Source organism: Rhea americana, unplaced genomic scaffold (genome assembly GCF_003343005.1).
Source record: "Rhea americana isolate MKP2758 unplaced genomic scaffold, rheAme1 scaffold_54, whole genome shotgun sequence".
Classification (NCBI taxonomy): domain Eukaryota; kingdom Metazoa; phylum Chordata; class Aves; order Rheiformes; family Rheidae; genus Rhea; species Rhea americana.
This window is the reverse complement of record NW_028186690.1, coordinates 1,571,959-1,588,796: the sequence shown is the minus strand read 5'-3', so window position 1 is coordinate 1,588,796 and position 16,838 is coordinate 1,571,959. Positions and strand designations below refer to the sequence as shown.

At 37.7% G+C, this 16,838-nt stretch overlaps 1 protein-coding gene across 1 annotated transcript in view; it reads left to right on the top strand.

The window, feature by feature from the left end:
- Window positions 1-16,838, top strand: part of CNTN1 (contactin 1) — a 172,518-nt gene that overhangs the window by 141,556 nt on the left and 14,124 nt on the right. Inside the window, exons 19-22 of the mRNA XM_085318503.1 lie at window positions 2,315-2,418; window positions 9,093-9,279; window positions 12,402-12,514; window positions 13,660-13,816. Of these exons, the coding sequence (XP_085174629.1) occupies window positions 2,315-2,418; window positions 9,093-9,279; window positions 12,402-12,514; window positions 13,660-13,816 (561 nt within the window). The remainder of the gene's footprint in view (window positions 1-2,314; window positions 2,419-9,092; window positions 9,280-12,401; window positions 12,515-13,659; window positions 13,817-16,838) is intronic.

Genomic DNA, 16,838 nt, shown 5'->3' with positions numbered 1-16,838 from the left:
TCAGAGACRTTATTGACAGCGGACTGATAAGCTGCCATGCATTTATGTTAGGGTTATACAGACTATATCAGGGTTAGGCGTGTGTTTGTATAGCTAAGTCCAGAGACATGGCAGAGCCTAGTAGCTCCAGAGGCAGAAGAAAAGCAAATGCGTTTTAGTTCCAACTAATAAGATAAAGAAGTCACTTCAGTGATTGCTGATGTCCTAACACAGACTTCAGCAAAATTCATACACTTTATTGATAGAAACAGCAGTCAGATTGTGCCAATTCCAGCCAGCAAAACCAAGTCAGCTTAGCGAACCTGCTTGCTTTCTTTTAGGAGCACAAAAGGCACCAAAACAGTTTGAGACTCCTGGTGTTCYGGTAGCGCTGCCGGTAGCGCTAACAGCTCCTGTGCAGGGCTGYGACCCTGACTGCCGACCACATCGAAAACAGGAACTGCAGGACAGGTCGGAGGGAGTTTTTCCAGCAGGTGTAATGAAAGTTAGTCCAAAGGGCGTTCTGCAGAGTTTTTTTGCTAGCATCAGGACTTCTGCAAAGTTGCCTCAGTGCTTTGTAGCATCCTCCTGGCTCCCAGCCCCAGCTTTGTAAAGTTCCACTTAGAAGATAATTGTGGCATGAGCACCGTGTTTTCAATGAGGTGCACGTAATTGCTTTTTTTTATTGGTAGAATTACTGAGTTATAAGGCTGGAGAAAAGCAGCTGATGTCATCTTTCTGGCTAAGGAGAGACTGTCTGGAAAAATGTTTATAGAGTATAATTGTCAAATAGGGAAATAAATTATTTAGAGCTCATAAAAAAGCATAAGCAGATGAAATACTGTTTATAGTATTTTATAAGTGAAATCACTCTGGCAGTTGGAACTTTTCAGTAGGAAACATTTTGGCAAATTCTACACTTGATACAAGTGATATTACTACCATGAGACAACAGTTTCTCTGAAGTATTACTGAGATTTTAAAGCAGTATGGTTATACAGTATTCCATACATATATATATGAATATACATACATATGTATATAAAGACAATATTTCCACAAAGTTCTGTGTTTTTTAATATATCTATGCATGTCTAATTATATTGTGGGCAACTTTGTGTACTTTAGACACTGACGGATTTTTGCATTTCCACATGCTTTAAGCCAAGCTACATATCTGACAACTGCAGTAGCACTAGCTGTACCTGCCATTACTAGTAATGAGTAATGATTGCTAGCCGTGAGTGCACAGGCCCCTTGCTTATCTAAATTCCTGTCATTATGAAAACAGTTTTGCAATAGTGTATCATTTTTAATTATGCATTCGCATTATTAACAGTCATTGAAAGACAATTAGGAAAGGTAACTTTACATACAGAATTATTTTGTTACCTAGGATACTTTTTGTAAGAGATAWAACTGTTTTTTTTCTTCTTACCAGTGGATGTTTTGATGCATAGTTGACTTGTTGCCCAGTTGGAAGATTAAGTGTGTGAAAGTTCTCCTCAGCTCAGACTGCCGTGCCTGTCTGTTGCAACTTGCTTCAAAAGATTCATAAAAGAGAACTGTTCTCTAGCTTGAAAAATTGAGTCTTCCATAGACATTGATTAGTTAATGCCTTTTAAATTCCTTTCCTTGCTTAAAATGGTAAAATTACCAGTGAAATTAAAAAAACGGTGAAATYAATAGCTTTTTATAATTAAAATAGAACTTACTATTCTGAGCCCCGAATTCGAGCATGCCACATTGTAATTGTCTGTATTCTGTATTGGCTGGTGTCCAAAACTAAGAACACACAGAGAAGATCGGCTGCCTGATGTATGCCTGCTAGAGGGGTGCTCTTGGATTATTGCACACATATGTTCAAGTTCATATGGCCAGCTCTGTATCTAATGTCTAATCTCATACAAATTTTATATCGTTATGATTAAATGAAATGCACATGARTAGTTTTGTATAGCTGACTTGAAAAACCTGATGTATATGTTTTAATCTGTAAGATGCTGACCAGTTTAGTAAAAGATCGCTAGATGCTTCCTTCTGTTTTTATCTGARCCTGTTTTTAATTTACATAGATTCCAGTGTATAATCTGTTGAAGCATGCAAATACATAGTCTGGGCCAAATAATATGATTATTATTTCAATTTTATACAGTCCTTTCCCATACAGATCATCACTAAATTTAAAATTTACTCAGATAAAACCAGACTAAAGCAGTTGACCCCATATACTAAGAAAATAGTACAAAACACTGAAGTGAGAGAAGTCCCTACAAGTGAAYATAACAATATTACTGGATGAGGTTGAATATTTTATATATATTTCATCTTCCAGCTCCAACTGAAATACCTACAGATGTGAGCGTAAAAGTTTTGTCATCTTCTGAAATCTCTGTTTCTTGGCATCATGTTTCTGAGCAATCTGTGGAAGGATATCAGGTGAGTTTAGAGGTGGTGCTGGTAACGCATCTTCTCATTCATTTAATTTCATTAGTAAATACAAGGATAATTCCCATTCGAGCATTCTCTCTCTTATGATTCAYTTCTTTTTAATGCTTGTTTGCTGTCAATATTTCACATCCTTAGTAATAAATTATTTTTGATGCTAGATACTTCATCATTAAGACATATTAAAAAATCTGTTTGCCCACTATTCAACTGGAAAAAGGTGTTTTTAATTCATAGAAGAATGTTGTCTGTTTATGCTAGGTAATTGAATGCCCATCTCTACATTCTCAAAACACACTGAAATTAAGTTTTGGATGTAATTATCAAAGTAGACATTGTAATTAACTCRTGACCCTTCTAAATTACTAGCAGTTATTATTATAATTCACTAGCAAAATCTACAGTAAGTGGGACTAAGTGACAAATTCTGAGAATCCAGTCTAACAGATACGATGCTATTTTGCAAGAGCAGTGTTTTATTCATACTTTCTATTCACTCCCCCCCAAAAAAGAGCTTCAGGATGTCCATTGGGCACATCCAAGAGTAAGTGATGGTACTCATTAAAATTGTTCCTGTTCTTCTGCAAAGGTAGGAATAGTCACAGGGTGGGTGCAAGCAGAAGCTGCCACATGACTATCCAGCAGAGGAGTCTTTCTTCATCCACATGCAGTGGATACTGAAAAACTTCGCAGGGTGGAGCCAACTTCTTTTGGCTGTGCTCCGAAAAAAAGTATTTGGGCCTTAGTATGTTAGCAATTTGCTTTGTGATTTAAGTTTTCAACTGCTTGATGGTAGCCTGTGTRTTCCAAAATGAGCACATAGAAATGTGAAGTAACCTCACGGAATGTATTTTTATGATTGAAATCTGTGAATAAATGTTCTAATTAGTAGCACTTGTTTTTATATTTCCTGATCTCTGTTTCCGTCTTCATGAGATTTATGTAATACTTTTGGGATACTGTATCATAGCATAGATACAGATCATAGCAAAGATCTCAATCAGAAYTAAGGCAGTGTACCATATAAAGCTTTATTCTACACAATGCACACATAGAACTTAAAATTATGTATCAGTATATAAATATATATAAAAGTATAGGACAYTAGGGTTTGAAATTAAGACAATGACATCAAAAGTATTTTTTTTTTTCGATTTACTGAAGTCGACCAGTGGATGGAAAACCATTATATAATAGATTTGTGAACATAGCTGAGATCAACATGGATTGCAGAGGTCATTGAGTTCAAGCCAGCCAGCCACGTAGTAATGTTGGACTTCATAGTTGGACATTGTGGAGAAATTGGCCTGGAAGCATGTGCTTTCTGAGCAGTGAGAACAGATGTGCAGCTGGCACACTCTTGGAGACTTCTGAGGGGAGAAAGAGAGCTGCAAAAGGGAGGGGTGGGAGGACACAGGAGAGGATGGGATCGCAGTAGCAGTAAGGTATGGTAATAGGTGTGGAGGATTGTGATGGGGAAGGGGGTAGTGGATATGAGGGATGCTGAGGATGAATGGGGAAAGAACATAGAGAGAGAATGTTCTTAGGCAACCCGTCTCTGGTCACTCTTTTATTTTATTTTATTTTATTTTATTTTATTTTATTTTATTTTATTTTATTTTATCAAACCATCTGAATTGCTCTGAGGGGAGATCAGGGGAAGAAACGGGGAGATGATTCAGCAAAAAAAGAGTGGGGTACAGGGGATAGTCAACAGAGTCTCAGTTGGAAAGAAACATGGAGAAACTTGGAACTGGAAAGAAAGAAGTACTGCTGTTCTGAAAAGAGGTGGGATACTTTGGGAATGCGRGGAGAGCTCTATTACATAGAACATAGAGGGGAGGGATATGGCCTGAGGTTGATAGCTGTCGTCTAACTGTTCATCCACTCATTTGAAATGAGTATGTCCAATTAGGTATTTATATGAGAAGTGCTACATTTCCACAAATCCAGTATAAATTGGATTTCTTGAATATTGACAGTGAGTAGCTACATTAAAATCTCTAGCTTCTTTTATTTTTCTAAAGCATCTTCTCATTACCATAACTGTGAAAAAAATTAATATCCATCTATATTAAAAAAAAAACTGATAGGCATGAATTATTGCCCCACAGACCTCAGTAAGACATTGATTCCAACATCCTTTTCTCTAGAACAATTGTCAACTTCATTCTAGCAGAAGGCAAAGCAGCAAGAGGAAGCATGTGCTCCTACACTAAGGGCAAAAAGAAAGCCTCAGGCTCCTGGAGATCAGAAGTACTGTTTKCCATCAGTCCTGAAGAAGCCATGGGACAGGAGAAATAGAGAGGGCTATTCTGGAAAGTCAGTGCTATAGATTGCCTTTGTGAAGTTACAGTAAGAGCTGTAAGGCAAGGCATGCAGACTTGTCAAATTACATTACCGAATTCAGATGAATAGGTCTGGAGGCATCTATCTGTGTAGCCATCAAGCAATATTCCAATATGAAATTTTTAGTTACTACTCAGCTATAACACAGATAAGCAAAATCCCTCGTTCTCCACAACACCTTCTCAGTTTCATTTTAGTTTTTATTATTACCTGAAAAAGGCATAACTGGCCTTTTAAATGCTACAGTTTAAGAGGTGGGAGTACTGTAAGCAAACTACCTGAAGGTATTTTACTTACGATACAGGGCTTTTCACAGCAAGAGGAGTCAGATTTTCTTGACACTAATGCATACCATCAGGATGACTGCCCCTTGGTGATGAGTGTGAGCTGATACATTTTGCTGTTATAGAGGAGTGGCCTCAGCTCACACTTAAGAGAGATAATATTTGAAAACTATCTCCATCCAGAGAAGATTTTATATTTACAAATTCTTGCAATGTTGTCTTCAAAAGCCACAGCTCTTCAGTACATGCAATACCAGAGACACCATCTATATTTCCTGCTGCTTCTATGCAATAAGTATGTATTTATTTTATTRAACAAATTTACATTATTAACCCTTTTAACTGAAATATGGATGAGCATATTCTCCTTAAATAAATGAAGTATCTCTTTTATGTTTCCCATATGTAAAAATTTCAAGAATGTGAGTGCTGTTGTTTCATGACATTTGTAGAAGGACGTTTTGGTGTTTTTCAGTACACTAACATTTGAATAGAGGAAGGAACCATGAACAGTGTTTCTTCACTGATTTTAGCACAGGGGGGTACACAAATTCGTGATGGCTAAGATACTCCCTACCACAGATTACTAAATGGCCACTTTCTTGGTTTTGGATTTTCTCCTGCAGCAAGCTCTAGAGTTGAGATGAAGCACCCTCATGATGTCCCCTGAGGATTTATGCGCTATACCTAGCAAGATGAATGAAAGGCACCAGAGAGGCATACAGGCTACCTGAGATTATAATCCAAGCTCTTTAATAAAAAAGAGATATAGGTCACTGAACAAAATGGAAAAAAGGTGGATGCTTGAAAGAATGGGTTACATAATTCTAGATATTAATTCCAGTGCACTAGCACTGGGGCAGCAAAATATTAGTAACTCTCTAAGAATTTCATGAGACTTTTAAAATATTTAAGTAATACGTGACTACAGAAACCTAGGAATAGGATAAAGAAGATAGTACTTTGTCTAAGCCCTCAAGGATGTCATTTCAAATTTTTTATTTTCTAAGAATAGAATATAATCCAAACATATCAATATAATTATGTATTAAATGAAGGGATAAAGAGGAGCATTCTGAGTGTGACATTGCAGCCAASATGGGTAATATTTATGATTAAAATTTAATTTCATTTTTAGATTGTATTACTCCTGCCTGGAATTTAATATGCTCTCAGTGAAATAATTTTCATTCATTATTCTCACTTGCCATGTTTGATGCTCTATATTATTTATTTTATTATACCCTTACTGTAGTGTAAATGAAATGTGTAAATAAACAGCAGGATTATAGAAAATTTTGCAAGTCAGAGGAATTCAAAGGCTTCTAGCCTATGCCTCAGGATTAACAAAGCTTTCCATGTAGTGTCATCATAAACAAAGCAGGTACATTAACTTATTAGAACATATCAGAAATTAATTATTCTTAAATAAGTCTTCAGTAATCTTCAATAACCAATTAATATCAGCGACAAAGCTATCATTGTTCTCATCATAGCTAATAAACCTTTGGCTGCCTAGAACTTCACAGACATCCTTTTGCTGCAAGCTGAAAACTCATTTGAAATTTGGGAGAAAGAYAGATGTGACATCCTCTGGTTCCTGAAGTGCAGACCTTCTTGTACTTGAGTCAGACCCTGGTAGTTGTTAGCAGCTTATGGCACACAGCTGGCTCTGTTCAATGACAGAAATKTATCTACAAGAGTTAGTTACGATCATAAAAACAAACGCTGAGTAGAAGACTACAGTCAGACTTATACTACAGAAATGGCTGTGGCAGTTTAAGATCCCATGTCAGGTCGATWCCATTCATCAAGTGGAGGTTACCACCGCTGGAGAGAAGCCTGCTGAATGGGTGGTGCGCGTGTTCCACATGCAGCTCAGGGCTAGTCTGTTGACTCAGCAAAATAGCCACCGTGATAAGTGGGAATTAGTGTGACACAGTGTCCAAAGACATTTGAAGTAGTTGAAGAGAAATTCTCTACTGCACCTGTCTTCATTTAGTGGTCGTCAGTGCTCTGAARTAGAAGAAAGAAATGTTTTTATTAGACAGTTTAGTGTAAATGAGAAGGAGAGATAGTAAACAGTGCCAAACAACAAGTAGTATCCATGATCTGTGAAGAGAGCTGCAGTATTAGCACCCTGACAAACTATCTGTTTTTCTAGCATCGTCTTAAAATGAAATTTCCAATGGAAAACTAGCATCAGCAAAATAAAAGATAAAAAAGTTGTTATTTAAAAGATAAAATACAGGATACATGCTGTCACCAGTCAAACCTTAYGAAGCAAGATTTTTCCTAGAGCTTGAATTTACCAACAAAATCAGCCTTTTCCTAAGAAGACTTAAAACTGTTCTCATGTAGCATATTCTAAAATCATTATGAGGAAAGGGAAAAGCAGCGAAGAAATGCTGAGAGTAAAAATACTCAAAACCAAAATATAATGAATGTGGCTTTCCACTCTGTTAGCTTAGTGCAGTCATTTAGTCTTATGCAAATAGTTATAAAACACACAAAAAACAGAGATTGGCAATGTTTTATTCGTCTTTGCATCTCACAAGCTGTGGAGAATCAGACCCGATGTATGTGTCAAACCCTATGGAATGTCATGACTCCACAGTAATCAGTTCTAAACCAGGATGATTCGTAATTGTCTCTGAAATCTAAATCTAAATATCTGTATCAGTAGCTTGTATACTCCTTTAGGTGTTACTGAATCAGCAGCACTTCTAAAACTCAGATTTCCTTTCGTGATCTCTTTAAATATGAATTTAAGAAGTTAGCCTCAAGTATCAGCTTTTGAAACTATGGTCAAAAATAAAGTCAAAGAGATTCATTATGGTCTTTTCTTTGGCTTAATCTTTGTGTTAATCTTAATCTGTCAAGGCTATTTTCAGTGAATAAACCTGAGGCAATGCACAGCTTTTTAATAGATAATGTTTAAAAATAGTATAATATTCCATTCTTTTTCTTTAATCTGCCATGTTAAGCTTTGTGGCCTAGCTAAAGTGCCCTCACGTAAGAGCAGATTATCTGCTAATAAAAGCAGATTTTTTTATATATGGCCGTATAGTTTTATAGAAATGTCATTTTACTCAAAATAATTAGTGACAAGTCAGTTCGGTAGTATAGTGATAATGCTTTGAAGTATAAGGGACAGTTCAGCAGAAGAGCTGCTAAGCACACAGCTCACAGAGGAATAGGTAAGTAATATGTAAGATATCAGTTCAGGCCTCATTTTTTAAGTCATGTTACTTTAGTAATCATTTAATAAAACCTCTTAATTATGTAAAGAAGCAGTCTGTAGTCAGGAAAATCTGTARTAGTTATGCTTTTTGAAGAAAAAATCTCAGAATTTTTATGTACAGTTAATTGACTTCGCTTTTYGAGATTTTACAAGCTTACACTGATRTTTTTCCTGTAGTTTAAGCATTTACAAGGTCTTCTTTTACAAACATAATATTGTACTGTGAAATTTGATTGAATATAGCCCGAGAACTTCAGAAATGGTTAAGGATGCATATCCACAGACACACACACAGATAACAATTGAATACTTCTAATTTCATTAGACAGAGGTACAAAAGGGTGGAAGTTATGAGATGTATTACACAAAATATCAGGAAATCAAAAGCAGAGTTTAGTCTATATTGTAGGAAAACAAAATTAAAGCTCAGAGTAAAATGCTCAGAGATAAAACAGCATGAAGAAAAGTCTTGCTTTCTGAAGGCATTATCCTACTCCCAGACTTCCATTGACTTAGCTGAAAGCAAATTGAGCCACTGGGGGAAAAGATTTCATAATAAAATCTCTATTATTTTCCATTTCTTTATATCTGTATGATTCCAGCTTAGCTGGAACTTAGTTGCAATCATAATCTGAAGATGGAATTCCATGCGATTGCATTTAGACTTATTTCAGCTCTCTTATCACCAAGAGTATGTACTATGGATATACTTATTGTACGTCAGTTCTGATAAACTTTCTTTGTACCTAAATATGCTAAATTTTATTGTTCAATTTGATTGCTTGCAGATTCGTTACTGGGCTGCTCATGATAAAGAAGCTGCTGCACAGCGGGTACAAGTGAGCAATCAAGAATACTCAACCAAACTGGAAAACTTGAAGCCTAATACAAGGTACCATGTAGATGTTTCTGCCTTCAATAGTGCAGGCTATGGACCTCCCAGTAGAACKATTGATATCATCACTAGAAAAGCACGTAAGTAAATGGAGCAATAGATTACTTAAAATGTTTTGTACTTAATTATTGTATGTTACATTATACCTATCATATCTTCAGCTTGGCTTCTCATACATATACCCCATGTTTTCTCTTTACATGGTGTTGTTCTTGGTATGTAAAGCTCAGCCAAGGCTCTACTTTCTCACTTCTGCTGCCATATGGAGTGTGGATATTGTCCCATGAGCCACAAGAGGCAATGGGCAGAAATTGAAGCACAGGAAGTTCTGTCTGAACGTGAGGGGGAATTTCTTCACTGTCAGAGTGACAGAGCACTGGAACAGGTTGCCCAGAGAGGTTGTGGAGTCTCCTTCTCTGGAGTTATTCAAGGCCCACCTGGATGCAACCCTTTCTAACAGGCTCCAGGTGACCCTGCTGAGCAGGGGGGTTGGACTAGATGATCTSCARAGGTYCCTTCCAACCTTACTGATTCTATGATTCTATGATTCTATGATATCTGGCACAAGGCAGTAAGGAGATACATTACAGGATGATAGGATAATTTAGATTGGAAGGAATCTCAAGAGATCTCTAGCCCAACGTGCTGCTCAAAGCAGGATCAGACCCAGTTACTCAGGGCTTTATCCCATTGGGTGCCGAAAACCTCAAGGGAAGGAGACTGTACAACCTTCCTGGGCAACCTATTCCACTGCCTGACTGTCTTCATGGGAAAAAAGGTTTTCCTTACATCCTATCTGAGTCTGTTGTCTCTTGGCCTGCTGTCGTGCATCACTGTGAAGAGCCTGACTCTGTGCTCTTGATAATTAATGCCATTATTTTGTGGTTGCTGCTGCCGAGGTTATCATTGATTATCACATCCCCAAACTTCCTCTATGTTAATGAGTAACAGATCCAGCTATGTGTCACCCCTGATTGCCCRTCTAGTAACTTGATCAAGAAGTTATTCCTGATACTCTCCTGAAATCTTCTTGACTGCTTGCATACCACCATGTTGCCCTATCAGGATATCTCAGGGAAGTTAAAGTGCCCCATAAAAAGCAGATCTGCTTTCCAAAGACTTCCCTGTATTGTTTGAAGGCTTTGTGGTCACCCTGATCATGTAGTCTGTGACACACTCCCACCACAATGCCACCCTCACTGGCCTCTCTTCTGATCCTGATTCACCCAGCTTGGTGTCTGTCCCACAAAAAAGCTCCATACATCCAAGCTGCTCCTTCACATAATGGACCACCCACCTCTTCTTCTTTCCCGCCTATCTTTCCTGAAGAGCCAGTGTCAATCCATCACAGCACTCCTACTGCACCATTGGTTCTACCATGTCTCAGTTGTTATAATGATGACTAGCCTGTTGGCAAAGATGCTTTTCCCTTACTTGTCAGGTGGATCCTGTCTCTCCCTACCAGTCATCAATCCTCAGAGAGGCCACCAGAGTTGTAAAAGCCAAATCCCTGCCATTAACACCAGCTGTACAACCAGGTCTTAATTCACAGGATCCATCCACCTCCTCTCAAGCTCTTTCCACTCACTGGCAGGATTGAGGAGAAAAATACCTAGGTCCCCTTGCCCTTGACCGTCACCCCCAGAGATATGTTTSACTCACTTGAGGTCTACCCTGCTAGTATCATCGGTGCCCACATTCATGAACAGCTGGGAGTAATAGGATGAGAGCTGGACAAGCCTCAGCAAACCTTCACAACRTCTTGGATCCAAGTCCCTGGCAAGCAGCAAACCTCCTGAGACAGCAAGAGGTCTGCATCCCCCTCTGGAGGGAGTCTCCCACTGCTATCACTTGTCACTTCCTCTTGGTGCTGATGTGTGGTTCAGTTTGGTTGGCTCTGATGCTTCCTCAGAGTTCCCAGACCCTAGTCAGCTACCATGCACGGCACTGAACCTATTCTGCAAATGCAGAAGGATTCTCCCTCCTGTTGCCAGCATTCACAAGCCCCCAGCCTTTCCCATTGTAGGAGTCTCCATATGCCACTCCAACTACATGGGCTATAGTCTGAAAGGAATACAGCCTTGTCTTCATAATTAGAAGAAAAATGTAGATTGCATGACTTATGCTTTAATACCTTTGAGTATTTGATTCTCTACCATGAGGCTGATGGGATATGATTATCAGAATATGCTGAGCACCAATGAATTCTGAAAAATCCACTCCCATTAGAGCATATCAACCATGAAGTCCAGAAAATGGGAAATTTTATCAAACAGTTTCTTAACTATGCTCTCTTTCTTTGGGCTACATTCAGATTGCTTATCGTATCACCTAAAGTTGGTTTTGGTCCATGCCATGACATCTGTGATGAACAATTCATCAGCTATTACATAGGCAGCTGTTCCCTGGCTTTCTGTTTAATCCGTAGTGGCAAGTAATGGTTGCACTCTGACTATTAAAAAATGTCCAACTCCCTATTTTGTTAATARTAGAGGGAGCCAGGATCAGGCAACCCTGTGGGTGACTGGAATCACAATCCTGAATTTGCATGCCATAATAGGTTTCTGAATATAGCTCCTGGTTTAATAAGGATGCTTAGCACTAGTATATCCTGAGCAATATTCAGTTAAGACACACATCTTGTTTATTTAAAACACACTTATATGGGCTAAAAATATGTACAGCTAATTAGAGGCTTTCTGCCAGTAAATAGTGTGTTGTGCAGCTTGGAGCTACAGGGTTCATTTGTGTTGAGTAAGAAGACTTCATTTTATAAGCTTACTGTGTGAACTATAATTGCCACTTTCTGCAGTAGGATACTCTGATTACTAGCGGGTTAAATGCTGTAGACATGCCTGTAAGTGGTTAATTAAATATTTAATCTCAATGAATAAATATGGCAAGCCACATTTCTGGGAGTTCTGGACATAGCTGCATGCCCACAAACACATGGTCAGCAACATAGCTGAGGGTAATGCTGGCCATTTCCATTTTGGCAACACAGAAAAGCAAACCCACAAAGCAGCCACCGCACGAGCCTTAGAAAATTGCCTGATTGGAGCTGTAGAAATTCATTCCAGGAAGGAGGCTATCCCATATTCGTGTAAAAATCAGCTATAATCTCCCTTTTTACATGTCTTAATAAAAATGTCATTGAAGGTTTATGAAATCTCATTTGTCTGCACATTATCTTGCCTTTCAGCTCCAAGTCAACGTCCCAGAATTATCAGTTCTGTAAGATCTGGTTCAAGATACATCATCACTTGGGATCATGTGAAGGCAATGTCAAATGAGTCTGCAGTTGAAGGATACAAAGTATGAGCTATGAAAATATTTTTTTATCTTAAAGTATCCTACATGAGGTATATTTTATAGGCAATGTTGAATGTTGATACCTTATCAGACTTAAATACAGTTGCATGCTAAAGATGAGGATGTCATGCTCAGAGATCACAAACAAACAATAGGTTAAGGTAAAGACAATAGACTTTGTCAAAATGATGAAAACAGTGGAGCAGTGAAATGCATTTGGGTGGTAAGCCATATTGTGAGAAAGTCTAGACCTGCGACTGCAGCAATGTGATTTCTCATATGATGGCATTAATTGTATACTGGCTAGAAAGAATCTGCTTCAAAAATGGTAGAATTTAATATTTTTCCTTATACTAATAGGCATTGTTCCAGTTTTTGTTTGCTGTCTTCAAGTTCCTAGAACAGTTCCTAGAACACTACTTCTTTAAAGTCCAGGAAGATAGAGGAAGGAAAGGAACGTGTCATCTTGTTAGACGAAATTATTGTACAGCTAGAGCAACTGTATGTACCAGCTATAGGCCATGTAGAAATATGTACTACTGGCATACAGAAAGCTTCCAAAGTTAATTCCTATTTAATTTTACTGCTTGCTTAGCAGTCAGAAAATTGTTATCATGTTCTACCTGTACAAATTCTGTTTGATGATCTGATTGCTTCCTGGCAGTCGTAGAAAATGCTTCACAGACATGATTCCAGAAAGTGGAAATCTTTTCTAAAGGTTTTACAAGACAGGCACTGTCACATTTGCAATAATTTAATGGCACTGAAGATTAATAATGATATTAATTGTTTCATTTATAAAAATGGTATTAAATTATTTATATTCAAGGACACAGCTGAGAGGTGAGGATTTTATTTGATGCTGTTTGCCACTCTGAATTGTATCTTCTATCATTTAAGTACATGGTTTGAATCCAAGGGCTGAAATTACTTTTCCAGAGATGATGTCATTTTATAACAGAGAAAACAATGAAGAAACATCCTATCTAAAATCACCTTATGTAAAAATTAAGAATACAATACTTGCTGCTAAGTTTTAATTTATATAAATAAAAGCCTAATACTTTTTAGCCCACACACTGTACTTATATAACTGTTTCCAGGGAAATGTAGTTTTTCAATAACTATAGCTACTGTGTCTTTCCTAGGTGCTTTATAGACCAGATGGGCAACATGAGGGCAAATTGTTTTCAACTGGAAAGCACACAATAGAGGTCCCAGTCCCCAGTGATGGTGAATATGTTGTTGAGGTCCGAGCACACAGTGAAGGAGGAGATGGAGAAGTAGCTCAAATAAAAATTTCAGGTGAGAAGATACTTTTCCTCCTTCCCCTGCTCCTTGAAAATCTTGGACCAAATATTTTCCTCTTCTCACTGTCTGGAATGAGCACACCACTGCCGTCCAGAAGTGGAGCACTAGCTCCCCTGCAGTATCTAAGCTGACAGTGTTTATCTTAGAATCTTGCTGAAGACTGATAATCCACCTAGAAACTTTAGCAATAGTCCAGCTAAATCCTTGAGACACTGCTGGACTTCTGAGTATGAAATTGGCCCAACTGCTGCCCCCAGTTAGATCAGCACTTTCACAAGCATCTTACAAATGTAATAACGTGGAGCAGGCCTCAGGCTCAAGAAGTCTGCTTGCAATAATCCTATAGTTCCCGATATCTGTAAGCTCTGTATTTCATTCCTCTCTCAATTACTGGTAAGAAGAGAGAAAGTAGCTGGAAAAAGTAAGTGATCCACATATGAATTCCTAGGAAAGTTCCACTTTGGGAACACAAGGGAAGCTGTGATGCATACAGGTGGATAAACAATTAGAAATGCAAGTGATCTTCAGAGATGACTTTAGAGTGGTTTGGATGAATGGTAGAGTGGACAAGGGAACTTACAGGAAACAACTGAATCAACTTGTGCTCAGAGTTGATTCTAGATATGAGCTCAGGCATGGTCTGCACACCTCTCTGTTTCCTGTTAGTTTTGTAACTTACCAAGTGCCTTAGTGCAGTGTGTGTAAAGTAGAACATGTGAACAAATATCAAGGACTTTGATAGTGCTTTTACCAGATTGTGATTCAAACATTTGCATTGTATTCTTATATTTTTTCTTTTTTAAAAAATTAACTTAGGAAATACAAGGATTGAACATCAATAACATTCCTTGTCATACTGACAATTCAACAGTTACTGTGTCCTTTTAAAAAGCAATGCCTGTGCTATATTATATTATCTCTGTGCTGTGAGGTAAGATGTCTATTCCAAAAGGAGTGGATCAGCTGTTTTTCATATGTGTGTATAATTTATGTAACCATAAAGTGCAAACTTATAGGCATCACCATTTTTGTTTGGGTAAAGCATCTATTCCAATCTTGATGAAGTTGAATTTAAAAGTGGAGAATCCATCATTTGCCTCATACTTCATTCTATTGATTAATCACTTTTACTGTTGACAATTTTTTTGCCTAAGTTTTTATTTACATTTATCTGGCTTCAGGGTCTGGCCATTGTTTCCTTTTATAACTTTTCCCTGGATTAAAGAATCTTTCAGTACCTGATATTTTCTCTACATTAAAATATGTATATATATCAATCTTACATTGTATATGTATATACATATATTATACGTATATATATCAATCAAGTGACTTAGCAAATGCTACAAGGCTGAGCTCCTTGAATTTGTTAGTAATAGCATTTTATTCAGTTCTTAAATAATTTCCACAGCTCTTTTCTGCACATTTCCAGCTTCTGAGAATTCCTTTAAGTAGGCAAATGCTAAAACTATATGCAGCATTTCARCCCTTCCCCTCTGCTGTTTGTGAAGATAAATCTCTCCTCTCTGCTCTTAGCATGCCATGCATTATTCAYGAAAGGCTTGCATTAGCCCTTTATTCTACTGCAGTGTGCTGTAAAATGGTGTTCAGTTTGTCTGCCCAACACCAACCTTAAATCCTTTCTGGAGTGCTTCCTTTCAGAGTACAATCTCCCATTCTACTCTATATGTGGCATAACTCTTTTATTCTTTAACGTACAATTGGCTATGATAAAACAAAGTTAGTTTGAATAAGTTTAAGTTCCCAAGCTATCTGGATTTCTGTATGAATGTATTCTCCTTGATCTTCCTTGCTACTTTGTCATTTTGGTACATGTGCACATTATCTTTGTTGTTTACTTCTAAGTCACTGATAAAGATATTTCAGTAGTGTTAGATCTAATAGCATTTCCTGAAGAATTACAGTACAAATTTGATGATCATTCTTCAGTGACTATGTTGTGAAATGTGAAAAATGAGATGTGCCTGTGATTGAATTTTTAATCTGCTTAGCATATGTTCCGTTCAATGTGTGTATCATTTTTTATGAAGATATCTTGGGGTACTAGGTCAATTGCTTTACAAAAACTAGTACATTGCATTGTATCATCATACTCTGGAGGAATCACTTTTAACACACTTTATGATTTGCAAAATAGTTAAAGCAATTCCTGTCTTTAGGACACGTCTTAGGTCATCTTTCTATCAGCCRTGTATCATCATCTATCACTGGTGTTGCTCAAAGACTCTTTAGGTAGCAGCCCTTAGGTAGATCACTTCTCAGAATGGAAGCAGAACTGTCACGTCAGTRTAATGTTGAGACCAAGCTAGGAAGGCTTGCCCGTAAGGCCTTCCCCGAGTTGATCTGTACAGAGCCACCTTCTCTTTACTGCACTGAGAACTTGGTGCCAACTTGGCCAATGCTAGTTTGTTGAATTTTGTATTGCTCCGCACTTCAGACAAGTTTCCAGCCACGACTTCTACCATACCACAGATAGGGAGGCTGCATGGCCTAGACAAAGGCAGCAGGACTTGGAGTCAGTTTAAGAGAGGAGACTGAAAAGGAAACAAAAGACAGGGCAGTCTCTTTGGAAAACACACTATACAGACGACTGGGCAAGCATTTCAGGCTCAAACCATCCTTTCCAAAGAGCAGAATGAAGTGCAGTTTTAAACCTACATGTGACAAATTGTGCCTGCTAATTTTTATTCTTCAGGAAATTTTCTAGGAGTACAAGAGAGCTTAGATTAGCTAACACAAAGAGTGGTTGAGAGTTAYATGACAGAGTAATGAGAAGCTTTTAAGCAATAATGATTTTTCTTGGAAAYTTGCAAAGAAGGGAAGACCTAGTTTCTCGGAAATGTAAGTTCTGGTTGTCAACTAGCCAGAATGAGATTTCTAATATATACACAGAGAGATGTAAGCAATAGGTAAGGGAAAACATACAGTATCTTACAAAATTCAGAGAGGAGTATTGCCTTACTTGACCGTTAGGCATCTGATTCTCCAATATTCA